This window comes from Solanum stenotomum, chromosome 6 (assembly GCF_019186545.1).
Source record: "Solanum stenotomum isolate F172 chromosome 6, ASM1918654v1, whole genome shotgun sequence".
Taxonomy (NCBI): domain Eukaryota; kingdom Viridiplantae; phylum Streptophyta; class Magnoliopsida; order Solanales; family Solanaceae; genus Solanum; species Solanum stenotomum.
In genome coordinates, this window is record NC_064287.1 from 2,330,483 (window position 1) to 2,347,005 (window position 16,523).

Here is a 16,523-nt window from a genome sequence, read left to right on the forward strand (position 1 = left end):
AATGTTGTATGATTCTTTAAACATATTATATCGGTAATGAATTAACAAATGAATGTTTTGAAGAAAAAAAACTTTAATAAAAAACATTAGAAAAATTCCATCAAATACTCAAAACAATAAGCTAGACACTAAACTAAACTTTAAATAAAATAGCAAATGTTGCACCAAACTATTTAAGGAATAGACCAAAAATAATAAAAACACTTCTAATTTCTAAATGTGAATTTCTGCTGAATGGCCATAAAGATTATATCATTTGAACACGTTTAATTAGAAAAACAAAAAAAATGGGTCAAAATACCCTTAAACTATGTGAAAAATTGAACAAAAATGCCCTTAACGTAGCTGAATTTTTAAAGTACAAGATGGAAAAGTACCAAATGCAGGAGGCACTAAAATATGATACAACATCAAAATACACAGTTATCCCCCACTGGCTCATTGCTCTTGAATTATGGTTCTTTCAAGCTTTCAGCTCACCAATTTTCCAATATGATTTTACATATTCGAATCATGATTCTAGGCAAACCACTTTATATAAATATCTACACGTTTGTGGATGTGCGTTGTAGAAAAGTCTTTGAGTTGTTTAAATTGCAGACTGTGACTCTTGCTTGATAGATGCCTTAATGAGAGAGGTAAGTGATGGATGCATCCGTGCTGTTCTCATTGAGCGAGCTTCACTTTTTCCTTCAGCATATTCCTCACCGAGAGGCCACCTTGGGCGCAAATCAAGCTGATTAAGGGAGCAATGGATCATAATTAAACATGGTAAGGAGAAGGGTGTGGGAAGGGGGCTTCAGGGAACAGGAAGTAGAACTACAGAAATTCAATAAAGCAGATCAGTTTAACATGTAGGCGTTTATTTTGATTGAATAATCGCATCACTTTTGGCAAACTTAACTTTCAAGGCACAAATCTATGGGTTGTCATACTCAATCAACGTAACTATAGGACATTATGGCCAGTTTTGAGTTGAGGGAAGAAAAAGACTAACCACGGCATCTTCTGGTTCATTTGCGGGAGGTGGAGGATCAAATCTGCCCAGACGGAAATGCTCAAGGCCAGTCCACGCAACCATTACACCTATTAGAACAGGTCAACGTATTAGAGTGCAATGTCAAGCCATTTGCACTTTTGAGCTAAAAAATTATCCACGAGACAATCAACCTAGAGGCAGTGCATGCCAATTTACTTGACTCAGTAAGAGACATGACCTTTCCTCTGAAGCCTTGGAAACTTAAAAATTAAGAATCCAAAGTTCCTGTATGAAACTGAGGCAACGTAAGAAGGAGAATTGTCTAACCATTGTCAGTACAAAGGCTTGGAGGGGGGCATACAAGTTTCAGCCCTTTCCTTTTCACAACCTCATCAAGCCGAGCTCTGACATACTTGTTAGATGCAACACCTCCAGACACTACCTGTGAAAGGTAAATTGGACAATTAGCATAATTGACATTAAGCTTACAGGATCATGTGAAACTAATACATTAGAATAAAGTCAAGGAGGAAGATATTAGTCATATAAAACTGCAGTAAACAGAAAACACTGACCAAATGATTTATGGAAGGCTCTATGTTCAAACCCCACTCGATTGCCCGTTCACACTTTTCCTCCAAATGTAATACCGCAACTCGCTGCGTGAAGCATTCATTACAATGCAAATGAGTTTTAAGAATATGGAAGAGGTATAGGAAACAGATCCATTGAGTTGTCGACCAATACTTCTTAATTATAAACAAATTACAGCAAGATCAATCTTCTATAAAAGCTATATACCTGGAAGGAGGCAGCAATATCTGCCCGAGCCTGTCTCTCTTCGTCAGAAGCTGAAGCAAGAGAAATTCCAGCATTGCTGCACACAACCTACAAAATGTAAATAGCTAGAAGACGAGGACAATGACAACCAACTGATGTACATTGTTGTCCTAGTGATTCATTTAACCTTACGATCATAAGACAAAGCTAAAAGCTACTGTACTTTCTGGACCATATTTTACAGAACACTATTCTAAGGTAACATTGTAGAAAGAGGAAAAAACAAGAGCTTTGACCCAGAGGTTGTTTCTATAGATGGGATAATTCACTGTTTACCTTATTGGGAATGGAAAACCAATTTCTATAATTCGAAAAGAACAAAAAGCAACGCAACGATCATGGTGGTAAAGTTTTAAGATGAAATGAAACGGAAAAACACTTTGCAGAGCTGATCAATAACTTTTTCCTAATAAATCACATACATTCTTTTTGCTTCAATTGCCAACCTCACTTGCGTCTTCAGACCAGCATATGAGAAGTTGCAATCCTTGTGTTGTTTCATAGGGACCTAAAATTCATTCAAACTTCTAGTCAATTGGGCAAACAATATCACTTCTAAAATTCCTTAATAGAGAAAACCCGGAGACGTATTGCATATAAGTGCAAATGTCTCTAAAGTAACTTACTTTAAATTTGACAGACTTGGCATCTCCTTCTTGCGCTAGCTCCTCTACAGCAGGGCCCCCACTCTTCCTCAGATCAAGACCAAGCCATTTTGCTGTTTTGTCATATGCCTCGCCAATTGCATCATCAATTGTTGTCCCAAGCTGTATGTAATCGCCAAGATCACGTGCAAGGATTAAAAGATTATGGCCTCCTAAAGAGCATATGAATAAAAGAAAATCCAGTATGTTATTGATATCTAATTCACAGGAAAATACAACTGGTCAAATTGTTTTTCATTATGAAAACTGTATTTTATGTTGTTGAATTGAGAAACATATCCAATATTTAGCATACATTGGCTTAAAGGTTAAACAATTCAATTTTCGTAACTTTTTAGAGAAGTCAGGTCCCTTGGGAAAAGAAACTAAAAGAAAAAACACACACAAAGATCACAAATAATATACTTGAATTGAATCAACCACAAGATGTTTGATTGTATATATGAGAGATTTTCATCTTGCAGGATACAATCGAAGGACTCATAAGCATAACAATGAATATCATGAGCATCCGAACAAGCATATGAAAGACCTTTAGACACAAATTAAACTGCCAAAAGATGTCAAAACTCTCTGGGTAGTGGGACGTTCAGTAACAAATCCTAGATCTTTTATATTCAAGTGATGTTCCAAGGTGAACTGATATAGATAGCACCATAAGATGGCTGTGCAATAAGAAGGCCCAATAAGAATTAGCACAATACTATATAGCTTGGCCATATATATCTAAAACACAGGAAAAGATGACCCAATATATTTTCAGTAAGAGTAAATAAAACAGACCTATAAAATTGTAGAAGGTTATCTAACCTGAGACAAGTAGGGCCATAAAAGGAAACTGCAGCTCTCTGTCTACTAGCCTGAAAAGAGAAAACATTAGTTCCAGGCGGCACAGTACACTGAGTTTACAAATATCTTGAAGCATACAATCTTCATAGAAACTTCGACTTATCTGTAAGCATAAGATAGGCGGGCATTTTAGACACTTTGGCAACTTGCTGTAAGCTAATGTAAAAAGCAATGGTGGGTTTGAGGAGCATTCCATGGGCGACTACATTTTCTCCTATCAGCTTATTCATATTTGAGACTCCAAGGTCAATGAAATCATCTGTAATTACTACAGGGTTCCAGAAGAAGAAAAGAAAGGGGAAAAGTGAAGTAGAATTCAGACAAGATTACCACCTCATACCATGCAGCCAATATTTGTAATTGGTAAATCTTTGTTTCTCAAGGAGACAGATAAGTGCTCTAAAACAAGGTATCCCATGATATATTTAAGGTGACAAGACCTCTATAGCTACAAAACAGACCATAGGTTATCATCTCACAAAAACTAATGGTGCCCCTAGAAATAGAACAAAGAAGACAAGAAAAAAAATTATCTGCTTATTCATATGATTCCCTGACAAAAGTTGGCAACCAAATAAATAGCAAAACAATCAAGAATAAGTAAAACATAAAAGTGTTACCGCAGAGGAGATAAATTCATCTTACAAGATTATTTCAGCCAAAGTTTTTTCTTTATTTTATTGTAATTTGCAGTATTCCGGACAAATTAATTGAAAGCTGGGAGATTCACAGTCTAACTAACCATGGAACTGGACAAATTCCCAACAAATTTTTAGCTGTATGCACTGATCTTATTCTACTGTTTGCTACTAGCATGAATAACTTAACCTTTACTCCATATTGCTACCTGGCAACCAGAGTGTGAGCTTCCATGTGATGGACACCGACAAGAGGTAAATTATGAGAACCGGCAACACTTCTTGCTTTCCGCACACCAACTACACATAAATTGAACAAATAAGGTACAAGGACTTACACAAGGTTCATTAGTTGTCACAAAATGCATCTGTGTCCCACACGAATATCCCCAATGTTTAATTTTTCAGATTCATAAGTAGTCTATGTTAGAAATTGACAAATATTAACGAATTAAGAACAGTACTTCAGTCTAAAACAAATAGGCACATTAATTGGTGCAGGGAGGAGAGGAAAAAGAGAGAGAAAAAAAATGATCAGCCCTCCCGAAGGAAAAATTAAAACAAACCAAAAGAAAGAAAGGCTACTAAAGCAAAGACTGAATAAAAACTTACTTCGCAAACAAAGGCTTAAACCAGGACCAATCGTGACAGCAACTGCAGATAGATCCTTCTCAGTCAGATTAGCTTTATCTAGCGCTTCTTGTACCACCTGAAGGGAATAAGTACACATTGATCGCAGGAATACATAGCAGAAATATTATGTGTCAATTCAAATTAACAAGCTAACAATCTTAAAAGTGCGAGAAATGCAGAATTATGAGTCAAAGTGTAACAAGAAGAGAACTTGAGGCAGGGTCCTTTGGAATGATATCCACATTTTCTCCTTGAGACAACAATGTGAAGCCTCAGAAAAACAAAACCGACAAGATATTTGAAAGTTTTCTATTATGGAATCATAGTCTGTTAATTATAATTATGATTAAGAGTATCTATTAACTGTACTCTAAAGGATATAGATCATCAATCAGTTGAATTCATTCTAATTCATTGAATTAATCCATGATATAAAATATCAGAAAAAGAAGGGAATTCACATTATTACTTTTTTTCCTTGTTGGAAGAGACCCCATTGATTTTCCAGTTCATTAGGGAGTGTTTTTTGGAGTACTGAATAATAGGAGTATCCTTTTTTGATCATTCCCACGAAGTTGATAAACTTAGCCTTAGCAAAAGATGATCGAACAAGTCAAACCACGAGAGGACATCTTTAAATCTAAAGCAAAAATAAGCCCAGACCAGAACTTCTCTCTTCTTTCCAGTTTATCATAATCAAATATGGGAAAAGAAAAAAAATACAGAGAGAGAGAGACTTTCAAGTACAGGAGAGACCCCGAGGTAAGTTTTTTCAAAAGCTTTTATCATATTTTTCAGTACCTAACTACCTATTAAGTTGAACATTTTGATTGTGTGCTGTCTTTGTTTGAGGCTCTGAGAAATGATTGTTGAGCAAATGAGCCTCTGATAGTTTCTGTTATGAATCTTTAGGGAAGGATCGATTCACAAGGCGATATATAAATCAGCTCGTTAGCGGGAGGCTGAAACCTTAGAATTCATTAAAAGAGAACTCTAATCTCTTCAGCTCTTCAAAGGGAGACTGAAACCTTAGAGTTCAATGGAAGAGAGAACTCTAATCTCCTGCTTTTTGCTGAATTATGACTTACTGATTTATTCATCAAAAACCCCTTTAAATAGGAGTCTAATTACATCAATAGGAAGTCTAATTCTTATGAAAGTAGGAGACCTAAATCCTATTCCAAACTAATAACTATAACTTAACCCTGAAACTAAACCTTATTCTAGAATAATAAATAAAGCAACTAAAAATATAATTAAATACTTAAATTAATGACTTCCAACGCATCCCTAACAGTTTCTCAGTCAGGGATAGGGTGGACTGTTTATCCAACTCGTGCGGACTTCTCTTGGATAGTGGTGGCAACATCTAAGAGAAGCTTTTCCTTGGGGCATTTAGTTGAGCATTAGGTAAAATTTAACAGAAGACATATTTCCTTAAAACAAAATTTGATTCTATGGTTTTTAATGAACACTTATCTGTTAAGTTCATGTCACTACTATGAAACATGTCTGGATCCTGGAGGAGATCAGAGGCGTATCCAGGAGGGGGTCACCGGGTTCACGTGAACCCATGCTCCCCTCCTGAAATCATATATAGTAGTGTTATATTTTTTAAAAATATTTAAATATAGATATGTGAACCCACACTTTGAGTATTATACCGTGCGATTATGTTGGGTGCACCTCTCTAAGTGAGGTTAGAAATTTGAATCTTTTAGTTATCTTGTTTTATTTTCCTTTTTAAAATTGGGTAATATCTCTCTAAGCGGTTTGGATAGGTAAAAATAACTTTGGACCTATAATTTTAAAATTTTAATTATTTTTAGTGATAAGAACCTAAATGTTAAATCAATCAAATTTATATCTTAGATCCACCTTTTTGTAATAGTGCACCCATCATCTCAAAATCCTGGATACGCCTCTGGAGGAGATCCTTAAGAGGGACTAATTCCAGGGAATTTAATAATACTTTAAAATCCCTTACGTGATATATCTAGGAAAACTGCAAAAATAATCAAAAGAGCCAATTCAAATTTCTGTTTTCTAGTGAAAAGTGAGGTAGAACAAAAGGGTCGAAAGGGAAGCTTATCTGCACAAACAGAAATACAGAACATTACTAAACAGGACATAAAATCATAATGCCCAAAGGAATTGTTCAATTGGTTTAGTGAAACATCTAGCATGTGAAATCAAACAAACTACTTGGTCAGAGTTCATTGACATTTTAAAACCTTGTAATGCTGATGTTTAGCAAGAAGTAAAGCACTTTGCAAATTGATGTATTTTCAATCGTCTTATTGAAAAAAAAGAAGTAACATGCAGGATCGTGGTATAACACCTAAAAGAGATGCGCACTTGATACTATCATAACACTTTCCACCAGTGACCAACAGTTTCCAAGTTCTTGAAACAAAGTACTTCAGGGTTGACAGCATATACCTGATCAATCACCAGAGCATGTGCTTCCTCTGCCATCTTAGGAGCAACTCCTCCATATCTAGCAAGCAGTTCTGCCTTGATGATTTATGGAACCTCAAGATTAGAAGAAAGACCACATAATGTGGGCACACAAAAATAGTATAATTTGGATAACTTCTCGAAGTTACTATTCTTTAGAGCATTGAGAAATTCCCTGAGCAATTGACATGAAGAAAGAACAGTGGTGTGAACAGATATGAAATTATGCAGCATAAGAATATAAAAGAACGACGCTTAGTATCACTTCACATATTATGTTGACTATGTGCCATGCATAGGAATGCATCAACCTCTAAGTGCCTTTCACTAACAAAGCAGCCCCATTAAATATCTTCCTTCTGCTATTTGCGATATACGCATGTATCGCACTATCTGCCTGACTTCCTACATAAAGTTCCCGCCCAACTAATATTTTATGTGTTGATTTGTAGATCATATTCTAACTAAACAGAGTGTGCAGATCACACTACGCTTGTATTACAGTATTGATCTGTGAAGCCCAAGGTTAACCTGGCTGCATCACCAATAAACCACAGCTACCTGCACATCATTCTTGCTTAAACATTTATCACCTTTTCGGACTCAAGAAAAAAATTGTCTTAGGAGAGTTTGCTGATACTTCAATGTATTTGTGAAGCCTTATTTGATGCCACGGCAGTTCCAATAAAGACACAATCCTAGAAATATTGGCATTTGGCACATTGGCTAAGTTATTAGCTTTTCTGCTATAATTTCAACCAAAACATATTGGGATATCTTTTATTCTTACCTCTCTTTTTTTCCTCCCCACACCTCTCCTTCTAAATGAGATAAAAAGTCTGCTCCACATTTCCTTACAGAATGATGCTTAAATATGTTAATCTTTGAGATACTACTTTGCTATTGGATTTGCCTCTTATGTATAACTCGTAAGATTTTTCCACACTTGAACAAAAGCACCAAATACTTGTATGGGTCAAAATCGGTTTTGGCATCTAGTGTATCAGAAGGTGACACGTGGCAGTCAAGGTCCAGTCAAGTCTAGCTCAGCAGCGTTCAGGCCAGGCACTGCTGCACTCAGTAAGATGATGCTTGCCTAGCTCCGGAGCAATAAGTCTGGAGGTGGAATTCATCAGTCTCCGGAACAGAATAAAGCTTGCCAGTAACTGTTTCCTGAGAATTCAGGATTCTCTCCAACAGATGAGCGTAACAGTTTCAACTTAAAAATCATGTTCATTAATGCGGGGCAGAACAGACGCAAGACGTAACCCAGGGCTAGGTTATAAGTACTCCTTCCCTTCCCTTGTAACCCATCGGATGCGTACTACAATAGCTCTATTGCACTTCGAATTGTAACTCAAACTCTCAAGCTCTTGCTTTCCCGGTGACATTGCCAGAAGATTACACCGGAAAACAGCTTAACAAGATTTATTCTCTTTCTCTTTTACTCATCGTTTCATTGTTTACTATTTCCCTTATCACTTTAATTATACTCATTAGCAAGTAATTTAGCACCAAAACCATATTGTTTGCTATGTTGCTCGGACTCTTCAAAAAAGTCAACGGATGCGTGTTCGATTCTCCAAAAGTAGTATACTGTTGGAGAATCCAACACGGGTGCAGCATCGAAAGTGAAGAGTCCGCGCAACTTAGACTATTTGGTCACTATAATGTGTGTGCCCTTGAACCACTAGAACAAATTCAATTGTTATCCTAAGTCACTGATTTAGAGGTAAACAATTCTTGCATCTTTATATGTATAAATAGGAAAGTGAATAGAAATTGTTCAGACCAGCAACCAATGTGGAACGTGACATTTGTCATTCTAGACAGACCCCAATTATTTACATAATGATGCAAAAATAAATGAGGAAACAAGCCTTCAACTAAAACAATGTAATGCACACAAGATAATAAGTGCCCAATAGTTTATCAGTAGTCATTAATTTAACAGAACAAGATAACAATATAAACTAAATGATAATTCTCCAGACTTTCTATAACTACTTAAATACATATAGAGTACCTGCGAAGAGATAACTTGGCTGAGAATTTCACCATTGCTATTAACCTACAAATGGATATCACTAAACTCAATAAAAGAAGAAACTTTGCACAGCCCCACAAACAGGGGTGGAGCTAGAAGCCAAGTTTGGCCGAACCTAATAGCTTTCTGTATTTGTATTAAGAAATTCAGTAAACATGTAAAACAAAAATTAAAATTTATAACCAAGTTACTAATAGCTAATGTCGATATCCTGAAATTTAAAAAACCTATAGAGTTCAAACTTAGCTCCGCCACAAAAGTAATTTCAAAGAAACTAGCAAAGAAGTTACCACAGCGGCGGCAGTATCATCACAGCTCGTTTCAATGCCTAAAACAACCAAATTCTCATTTTCTCCCAGTATTTGATTCTGGGTTTGAACATTAGAAGCTGAAGTAGAACAATAAGCTGAAAAGGATTTGAACAGTTGAGGCTTTACTGCTTTGTTATGCAATTGCAATTTGCTTGTCGCTTTGAATGTGAGGTGAATTGAGGGTCTCCAGAGCAGCCTTAGACGAGAAATTGGTGAAGACAAATTGGGTAATAAGGAAGCCATTTCCACAGAGTAGGATGAGGGCTTTACTGCAAAAACCTCACTCCAGTTAATGTTATATGTATGTGAAATTAAAAAAAATCCGATATCCGCATTAGAACAATTTTCGGAATTACTTAAATTTGAGAACTTTGGTTTAAGAAAAGAGTACATAATTTAATTTTAATTATACTAGACATATAATAAGTAAATAAATTTAAATTGAGAAAATGTTCAAATTTATTATTATTGAAAATGAAGACAATGATAAAAATGACCCTTTATATTTAATAATTAATTAATATAGTAGGTTTAAAATGTTCTTTAAAGTATTATTTTACATTTTTGATAGTTTGTTGAAATAAGCATTATTGCTATCAAATATTTGTCAAATTCTAATTTTAAATTTAACTGAAACGAGAGAATATTGGTAAATGATAATTCACATTTATAAGTTCAAATTTTGAGGTTTATGTTATTTTTTATTGGTCATTTGAAAGGCAAATATGCAATTAAATAATTTTTTAAATCTTAATATTTCCGATGAAATCACGTTTTTCTTGTGGTGGAGTGATAAGTACTCCTTCATCCATAACCAAGAAATCTCGAATTTGAATCCCCTTTGGTACGGAATCGCATTTGTTAGGGAGGGTTGCGCAAATCCATTGTTTGTCATGATGTTGGTATGATTGATAGAAGATTGTTTTGTTCGGGTTTGAGCTCTAAAAATGAAAGAAACCATACTAGAGAGGATTTCGATTTAATAAGTCCTTTGTAATTCAATCTGTTGGCAATACCAATTGTACGATACACATCGGAAAAGGTCAAATTTCCCCTTGCGCTATTTGAATTTTGAGCAACCTTGCCATCCATTTAACTCTTGGTCTAATATTACCCTGTCGATTGAAAAAAAAAAAAACTCATTTCATGTTGAAGCTCCGTTAATGGCAAGGGAAATCATGAGTCGATTTGCCAACGAGGGTATGGATAAATCAAAATCAAAATCAAACGAAAGGCAAAAGTTGCTCAATTTCATATAATACAAAAGATGAAGAATACATATGCCTCTTCTAATTCCTCTGTACAACAACAGTACACCCAGTGTAATCCTACAAAGTGGGGTCTGAAAAAGATAGATCGTTTACAGACCTTAACCAACCTCAGAGGTAGAGAGGTTATTCCCAATAGACCCTCCACTCAAGAAAAACAGTCCAAAGCAGAACATTCTGAACTGTAACTGCAGCAAAATAGGCTCAGAGAAGATAAGATTCAGCAAAAACTAGTTAAACTTCAAGACCAGTGCAAAATGCATACTGAAACAACACCCAAACTCAGCAATCTCTAATAGCTTCAGTTTTATCTCTTCACTGGGAAGACACCAAAACAATAAAGAAACCACCAGCCACCAGCCCAGCTCACCCCCTCCCCAACAAACTAAAGTAAAACAATTAAGAAACCTCCATACTAAGCGTTTTACATACCATTTCATAGGACTTACCTGAAGCCCTGGAAACAGAAGTTGCAAGTGAGCAAAATACACAAATTAGACTAACAACAACAACATACACAGAGAAATCCCATCGGTGTGGTGGGATCTCGGGAGGGTAGGGTGTACGCAAACCTTACCCCTACCTCGTGGAGGTCGGCTTATACAAATCATTGAGACTAACTAGTCTCATACAAATTTAGAGTAAGTAGTAACAAATTGGTAGCACAACCAAAAAAATGCCCATACAAATCCTGGCCAGAAAGAGATACAATCATTGATGATAGGCTCTCAGCAGTAGCAGCATCTATCACTTTACTAAGAAAAACAATAACAAAACCCAACAAAATCAGTGATTTACAAACATTTTATAGGACTGACCAGAAGCTCTGGAAACAGCAATTCTAAGCAAGCAAATACGCAAATTAGGCTAACTAGTAACCAGTTGCTGCAATAAGAAAAAGCATCCCTACAAATCCTGGCCAGCAATGGATAGCGTCTTTGACGAATGTCCCTTTGAAGTAGCAGCACCTATCACTTTGACATGAATTGTTTGGATTATAGTACACAAAAAGGAGTTTGTTGACAAATGGAGCACATTCAATTGTGCAGTTTGAAGCAAAGAACTTGCACACCACTATACTCTCGTTGTTTACACAACTCTCTGCATCCAAAGCTAGTAATATAAACCTGAGCCTGAATGATTCTCCTTCCCAATTTTAAACACATGTATAATATTAACTCCTACCTTTGGCCTCATCTTGCTCAAAAAGGAATTGACTTTTCCGTGTAACATCGGCCAATTGAACAAGTAATGATTTGAAAATGCCTCTCTCAACATGGAATATGTCAAAGGAATATGCCAACTTATGAAGCAACCATTTGCACATGCCATCCTTACAAACAAACTCATAAAAAACGCTGAGTGCCTCCAGTATAACTATATCCAGTATGTCTCTTTCTCATCCAAATTGCTGAAACTTGAAGATCCTATTGGCGGATGAATTACTTGCTCATACTGGAAATTGAAAAATCACACAGCTAGGATTCCTACTCAAAGCTTTCATAGGTTTACAAAAGCATGCTCAATAAATAGTAGACAACCATTTTCACCAGACACTAACATTGCAATTACAGAATATTTCCTTGTCATACAAAAACCAAAGTCGTCCCCCTTAAAAAGTGCATAGACAAATGTTCACGTATGCCTGGGTGTCATGCATCCCGTTGCCCCACATAATCTTATTAAAAAAGATATATGTGCTGACAAATGTATGATAAAAATGCACCCATGGGAGGACACTCAAAAGTACAACACTACTATACATTACCAGCCAGTTCGATAAAGCTGAATAAATTACTCACAGAGACACAGACCTAAAAAGTAAGCTTTAGCTTATAAGTGAGTACTCACAGTGAACACCATATAATTACAAATAATGCATGTTTTTGCTCTGATATTGTAATGACCCTCCTGGTCATTTTTGTGTCTTGCATTCTGTGTGTCGTTTAGAGCATTCCTGTAGCGACCCCAAGTCATTTATGACTTGCTGGGACTGACAGTTCGGTCACCTGGTTGTTCGTTTGGTTATGGTGCGAGTTTTAGTGTTTTGGAGCTTATGTACCTTGAACGATCCTTTTCGATCAAAAGTTCAAGAAGACGACTCCAGAATAGAATTCTGACGGTTCCATCCGCTCCGGAATGGCCAAATTAGGTTAGTAGCATAGTTGGCACGAGTATCGAGGTCTTCGATGTGAGTTTGGATCATTAGGCGTTTTAGCCTTTGAAATTTGGCTTAAGGTTAACTTTGGTCAACATTCTTGGAAAACACGCTCAGTTGAAAATTTCGTCAGCGCGGTTATTTCCGGAATGTCAAGTTTGGTCTAGATTGACCCTTCTTTTGTGTCTGAAGGTTTTTGATATTTTTCTGAGCTCTTTTGTGGTTTTGACTTAAAATGGCATTTGGAAGTGGGACCCACTTTTTATCGAGATGACCTCTGATGAAAATTTTGACTACGCCGTTGAGTCCGAAATATCGAATTTGGTATGGTTGCATATCTCGTTTGCATGCACGGGGTTCCGAACGAGATCGGAGCACCCCGTCGGAGTTTTTAGTTTTTGGGGAAAGTGCAGAATTAAAAGATTATAGGCCAATCAGTCTAATAGGAGGGGTCTACAAAATCATAGCTAAGTTACTGGCAGAAAGACTTAAGAGGGTGGTGAGCAAATTGGTCAATAAAAATCAGATGGCTTTCATAAAAGGGAGACAGATCATGGATGTTGCATTGATAGCAAGCGAGTGCATAGACTCAAGGATGAAAGGTGGAGTTGCGGGTGTATTATGCAAGTTAGACATCCAGAAAGCATATGACCATGTAAATTGGGCATTCTTACTGAATGTTTTGAGACAAATGGGCTTTGGCAGTAAGTGGCTAAAATGGATAGAAGTGTGCATTAAAACAGTCAGGTTCTCAATACTAGTAAATGGTGAACCTGTTGGCTTCTTTGCATCAGAAAGGGGGCTGCGACAAGGTGATCCACTGTCACATTTTCTCTTTATTCTAGCAATGGAAGGTTTTGACAGTATGATGAGAATAGCTACACAGAACAGGTGGATTAAGGGCTTCCAAATAGGAGACAGAATAGGGAATGGAAAGGAGATCAGCCATTTGCTATATGCAGATGATACTATCATCCTTTGTGAGCCAGAAGCCGAACAGCTGAACTACATCAGATTGATTCTGATCTTATTTGAAGCAGTATCGGGGCTAAGGGTCAATTGGGGGAAAAGCAGCTTGATTGCAGTCAAGGAGGTGCCTCAGATTCAAGGATTGGCAAGCATTCTAGGCTGTAAAGTAGAGAAATTGCCGACAACCTACTTGGGAATGCCACTAGGGAGCAAACATAAAGCGTTGGGGATATGGGATGGAATTCTGGAAAAAGCAGAAAAAAAATTATCAGGATGGAAGGCTCAATATCTATCCTTGGGGGTAGAGTGATCTTGATAAACTCTGTTTTAGATTCACTGCCTACTTATGTTATGTCGTTATTTCCAATTCCTCCAATAGTTATCAAAAAGCTGAACAGACTGAGAAGAAACTTCCTCTGGAAAAAAGGCAAAGAGGGAGAGGGCAAGGGTTATTATTTAGTGAAATGGAATACTACGATGCTAAGCAAAGAAAGAGAGGGATTGGGTATTAAAAATTTGAGAATCCAAAACAAGAGCCTTTTGATGAAGTGGTTGTGGAGATATACTAGTGAGGAAGGAACCCTATGGAAGGAGGTGATAGTGGCAAAGTATGGGGAATTGAACCCATGGTGTACAGAGATAGTGTCAGAACCCTATGGATGGGGAGTATGGAGGTCAATCAGAGCTTTATGGAATTCTATGGAAGAAAATGTGTTTCTCAAAATTGGAAATGGCAACAAGATCAAGTTTTGGAGAGATGGATGGATTGATCAAATTCCTCTGAGTCATTCCCAGATCTTTTCTCAATATGCAACAATCCTGAAGCCAGAGTATGTGAATGCTGGACAACTCAAGGCTGGGACCTATCCTTCAGAAGGCTATTGAATGACTGGGAAGTAGATAGAGTGGCTTCTTTCTTGGGAAAATTGGGGGGAACCAATCTAGTAACAAATGCACCAGATAGAGTTAGTTGGAAGCACAACAAGGATGGCAAATTCACAGTAAACAGTGCTTACAAGAAAGGCATACAAGTTGGGGTTAGAGGCTACCATCATCACTGGAAGAGTATTTGGAGAGGATTGATCCCCACCAAAGTGAAATGCTTCACTTGGTTAGTCATCAAAAGAGCCTGCTTAACTCAAGAAGTGCTTCAGAAGAAAGGAAAGCAACTAGTCCCCAGGTGTTTCCTATGCAATTTGACTGGGGAAACAAACAATCACCTATTTTTACATTGCAAATTCACTGCACAGATCTGGGAGCTGTTTCTCAACATCACATGTTGTAGCTGGTCTATGCCAGAACACACCTCTGATCTTTTTAAATGTTGGATCAGAAGAGGGGTAGCAAGACTCAAAAGAAGTGGTGGAAGCTAATACCATCATGCATATGGTGGTCAGTGTGGAGGGAAAGAAATGGGAGATGTTTTGAAGATAGATCTAAATTCCATTCACAAAGTAAAATGGAATTGTTTGGTATCTTTACTTTTTTGGTGTAAACAACTCTGCATAGAAGATGTAGATCAAATTATAGAATTAATAGGGAGCTTGTAATTTCGCTTAGGGCTGTAAATTTTGAAGGTGGCCAGCATTACTGAAGAATACAATACCAATGTTCAAAAAAAAAAAAGATGCAGAAAAACCAGCAACTTTTCCCCAAACTTAAACCCTCATAACTCTCTCATCTCTCAACCGATTTGGGCGATTCAAAAGGCAAAGTTGTGAGATTTTTCGAGGACAACGCGTTGGTGAGCTCGGATAGTGATTTGGGGTCCCCGTTTGAGGTAATTTTCGTAAAACACCTGCTGCCACGACCCTTTTTGTGAGCTTGATTTTGGAAGATTTTGAGACTTGTTTTCTCAGTCTTTCTAGGTCCGATTTCAGTGATTTTTGAGGCTATCTTGAGTGGTCTTTCGAGGAGAACGTCGTGGTGTTGTCGCATTTCACTGCAGACCTCCAATTTCTGGTAAATACACTGATTCAACTGCTGTCCCATTTCTAGTTTTTGAGAAAATTTGGGTTTTAGTTGCATGTTGATATTGTGTTGTTCCCGAGCCCCGAATTGTGTCCCATTTTGGGACATGAGCTGGAGGAACTGGTTAGGACGCACTTTTGGAGTTAATTTCGGAATTTTCAGCGCGGGTCCCACTTTCCCTGTTTTGATCCCGAAATTGGTCCGTATCCGTTTGTTGTGATTTTGGTGTCTAAACGACCGTAATAACATTGTGACTCTATTTTTGATAGCGGGGCAGCGTTTCGAGGACGTTCGGAAAGGGAAAGCTTCGGAGAAGTGATTTTGGAGCGCGTGTGATCGGCCTACAGGTAGGCTACGGTTTCCCTCTCCTAGATTGAGCTTGAGAATGTAGATGCATGTTGATTAGTTGGGATTTGAGTTGGATTATTATTGAATCATGCATAAGTGTTTGGAAATCATGTTTTCGGCCTATTTCGAGAATTATCGGGTAACTGTGAGTATGCTTTGTGTTATTAATTGACCCTCCTCGCTATGTGGAGTGCTTGCATGCTTAATTTACTATTTGTTGAAACATTTGGGCCTTAGTTTAGGTTTGACTAGGGCTTGCCTTAGAAATACATGATTTGGATCCGATAGGCCTTAGTTTTGTCCCGATGTCGCTCGGCCGACTTAGATCCATGTAGACTGGTGTAGCAGACTTGAGCCTGATAGTTTGGGCGTTAGCTAGGCGATACG

At 37.3% G+C, this 16,523-nt stretch overlaps 1 protein-coding gene across 1 annotated transcript; it reads right to left on the reverse strand.

Annotated features, from left to right (window-relative positions):
- Positions 1–334: 334 nt before the first annotated feature.
- On the reverse strand, positions 335–9,690 carry LOC125868329 (probable tRNA N6-adenosine threonylcarbamoyltransferase, mitochondrial). Its single transcript, XM_049548984.1, has 13 exons — positions 9,402–9,690; positions 9,091–9,135; positions 7,047–7,121; positions 4,584–4,680; positions 4,181–4,271; positions 3,295–3,344; positions 2,446–2,636; positions 2,242–2,327; positions 1,781–1,856; positions 1,555–1,638; positions 1,307–1,421; positions 998–1,086; positions 335–736 (listed from the first exon to the last, which is right to left on the reverse strand). The coding sequence occupies exons 1-13, from the start codon at positions 9,663–9,665 to the stop codon at positions 590–592; spliced, it is 1,410 nt and encodes a 469-aa protein (XP_049404941.1). The 5' UTR covers positions 9,666–9,690; the 3' UTR covers positions 335–589.
- Between the last annotated feature and the right edge of the window lie 6,833 nt (positions 9,691–16,523).

Coding starts and splice junctions, on each gene's coding strand:
- LOC125868329 (XM_049548984.1), bottom strand. CDS start 9,665: ATGGCTTCCTTATTACCCAATTTGTCTTCACCAATTTCTCGTCTAAGG. Junction 4,272..4,583: donor TTTAAGCCTTTGTTTGCGAA/GTAAGTTTTTAT, acceptor ATTTATGTGTAG/TTGGTGTGCGGAAAGCAAGA. Junction 1,639..1,780: donor ATATTGCTGCCTCCTTCCAG/GTATATAGCTTT, acceptor TGCTTCACGCAG/CGAGTTGCGGTATTACATTT.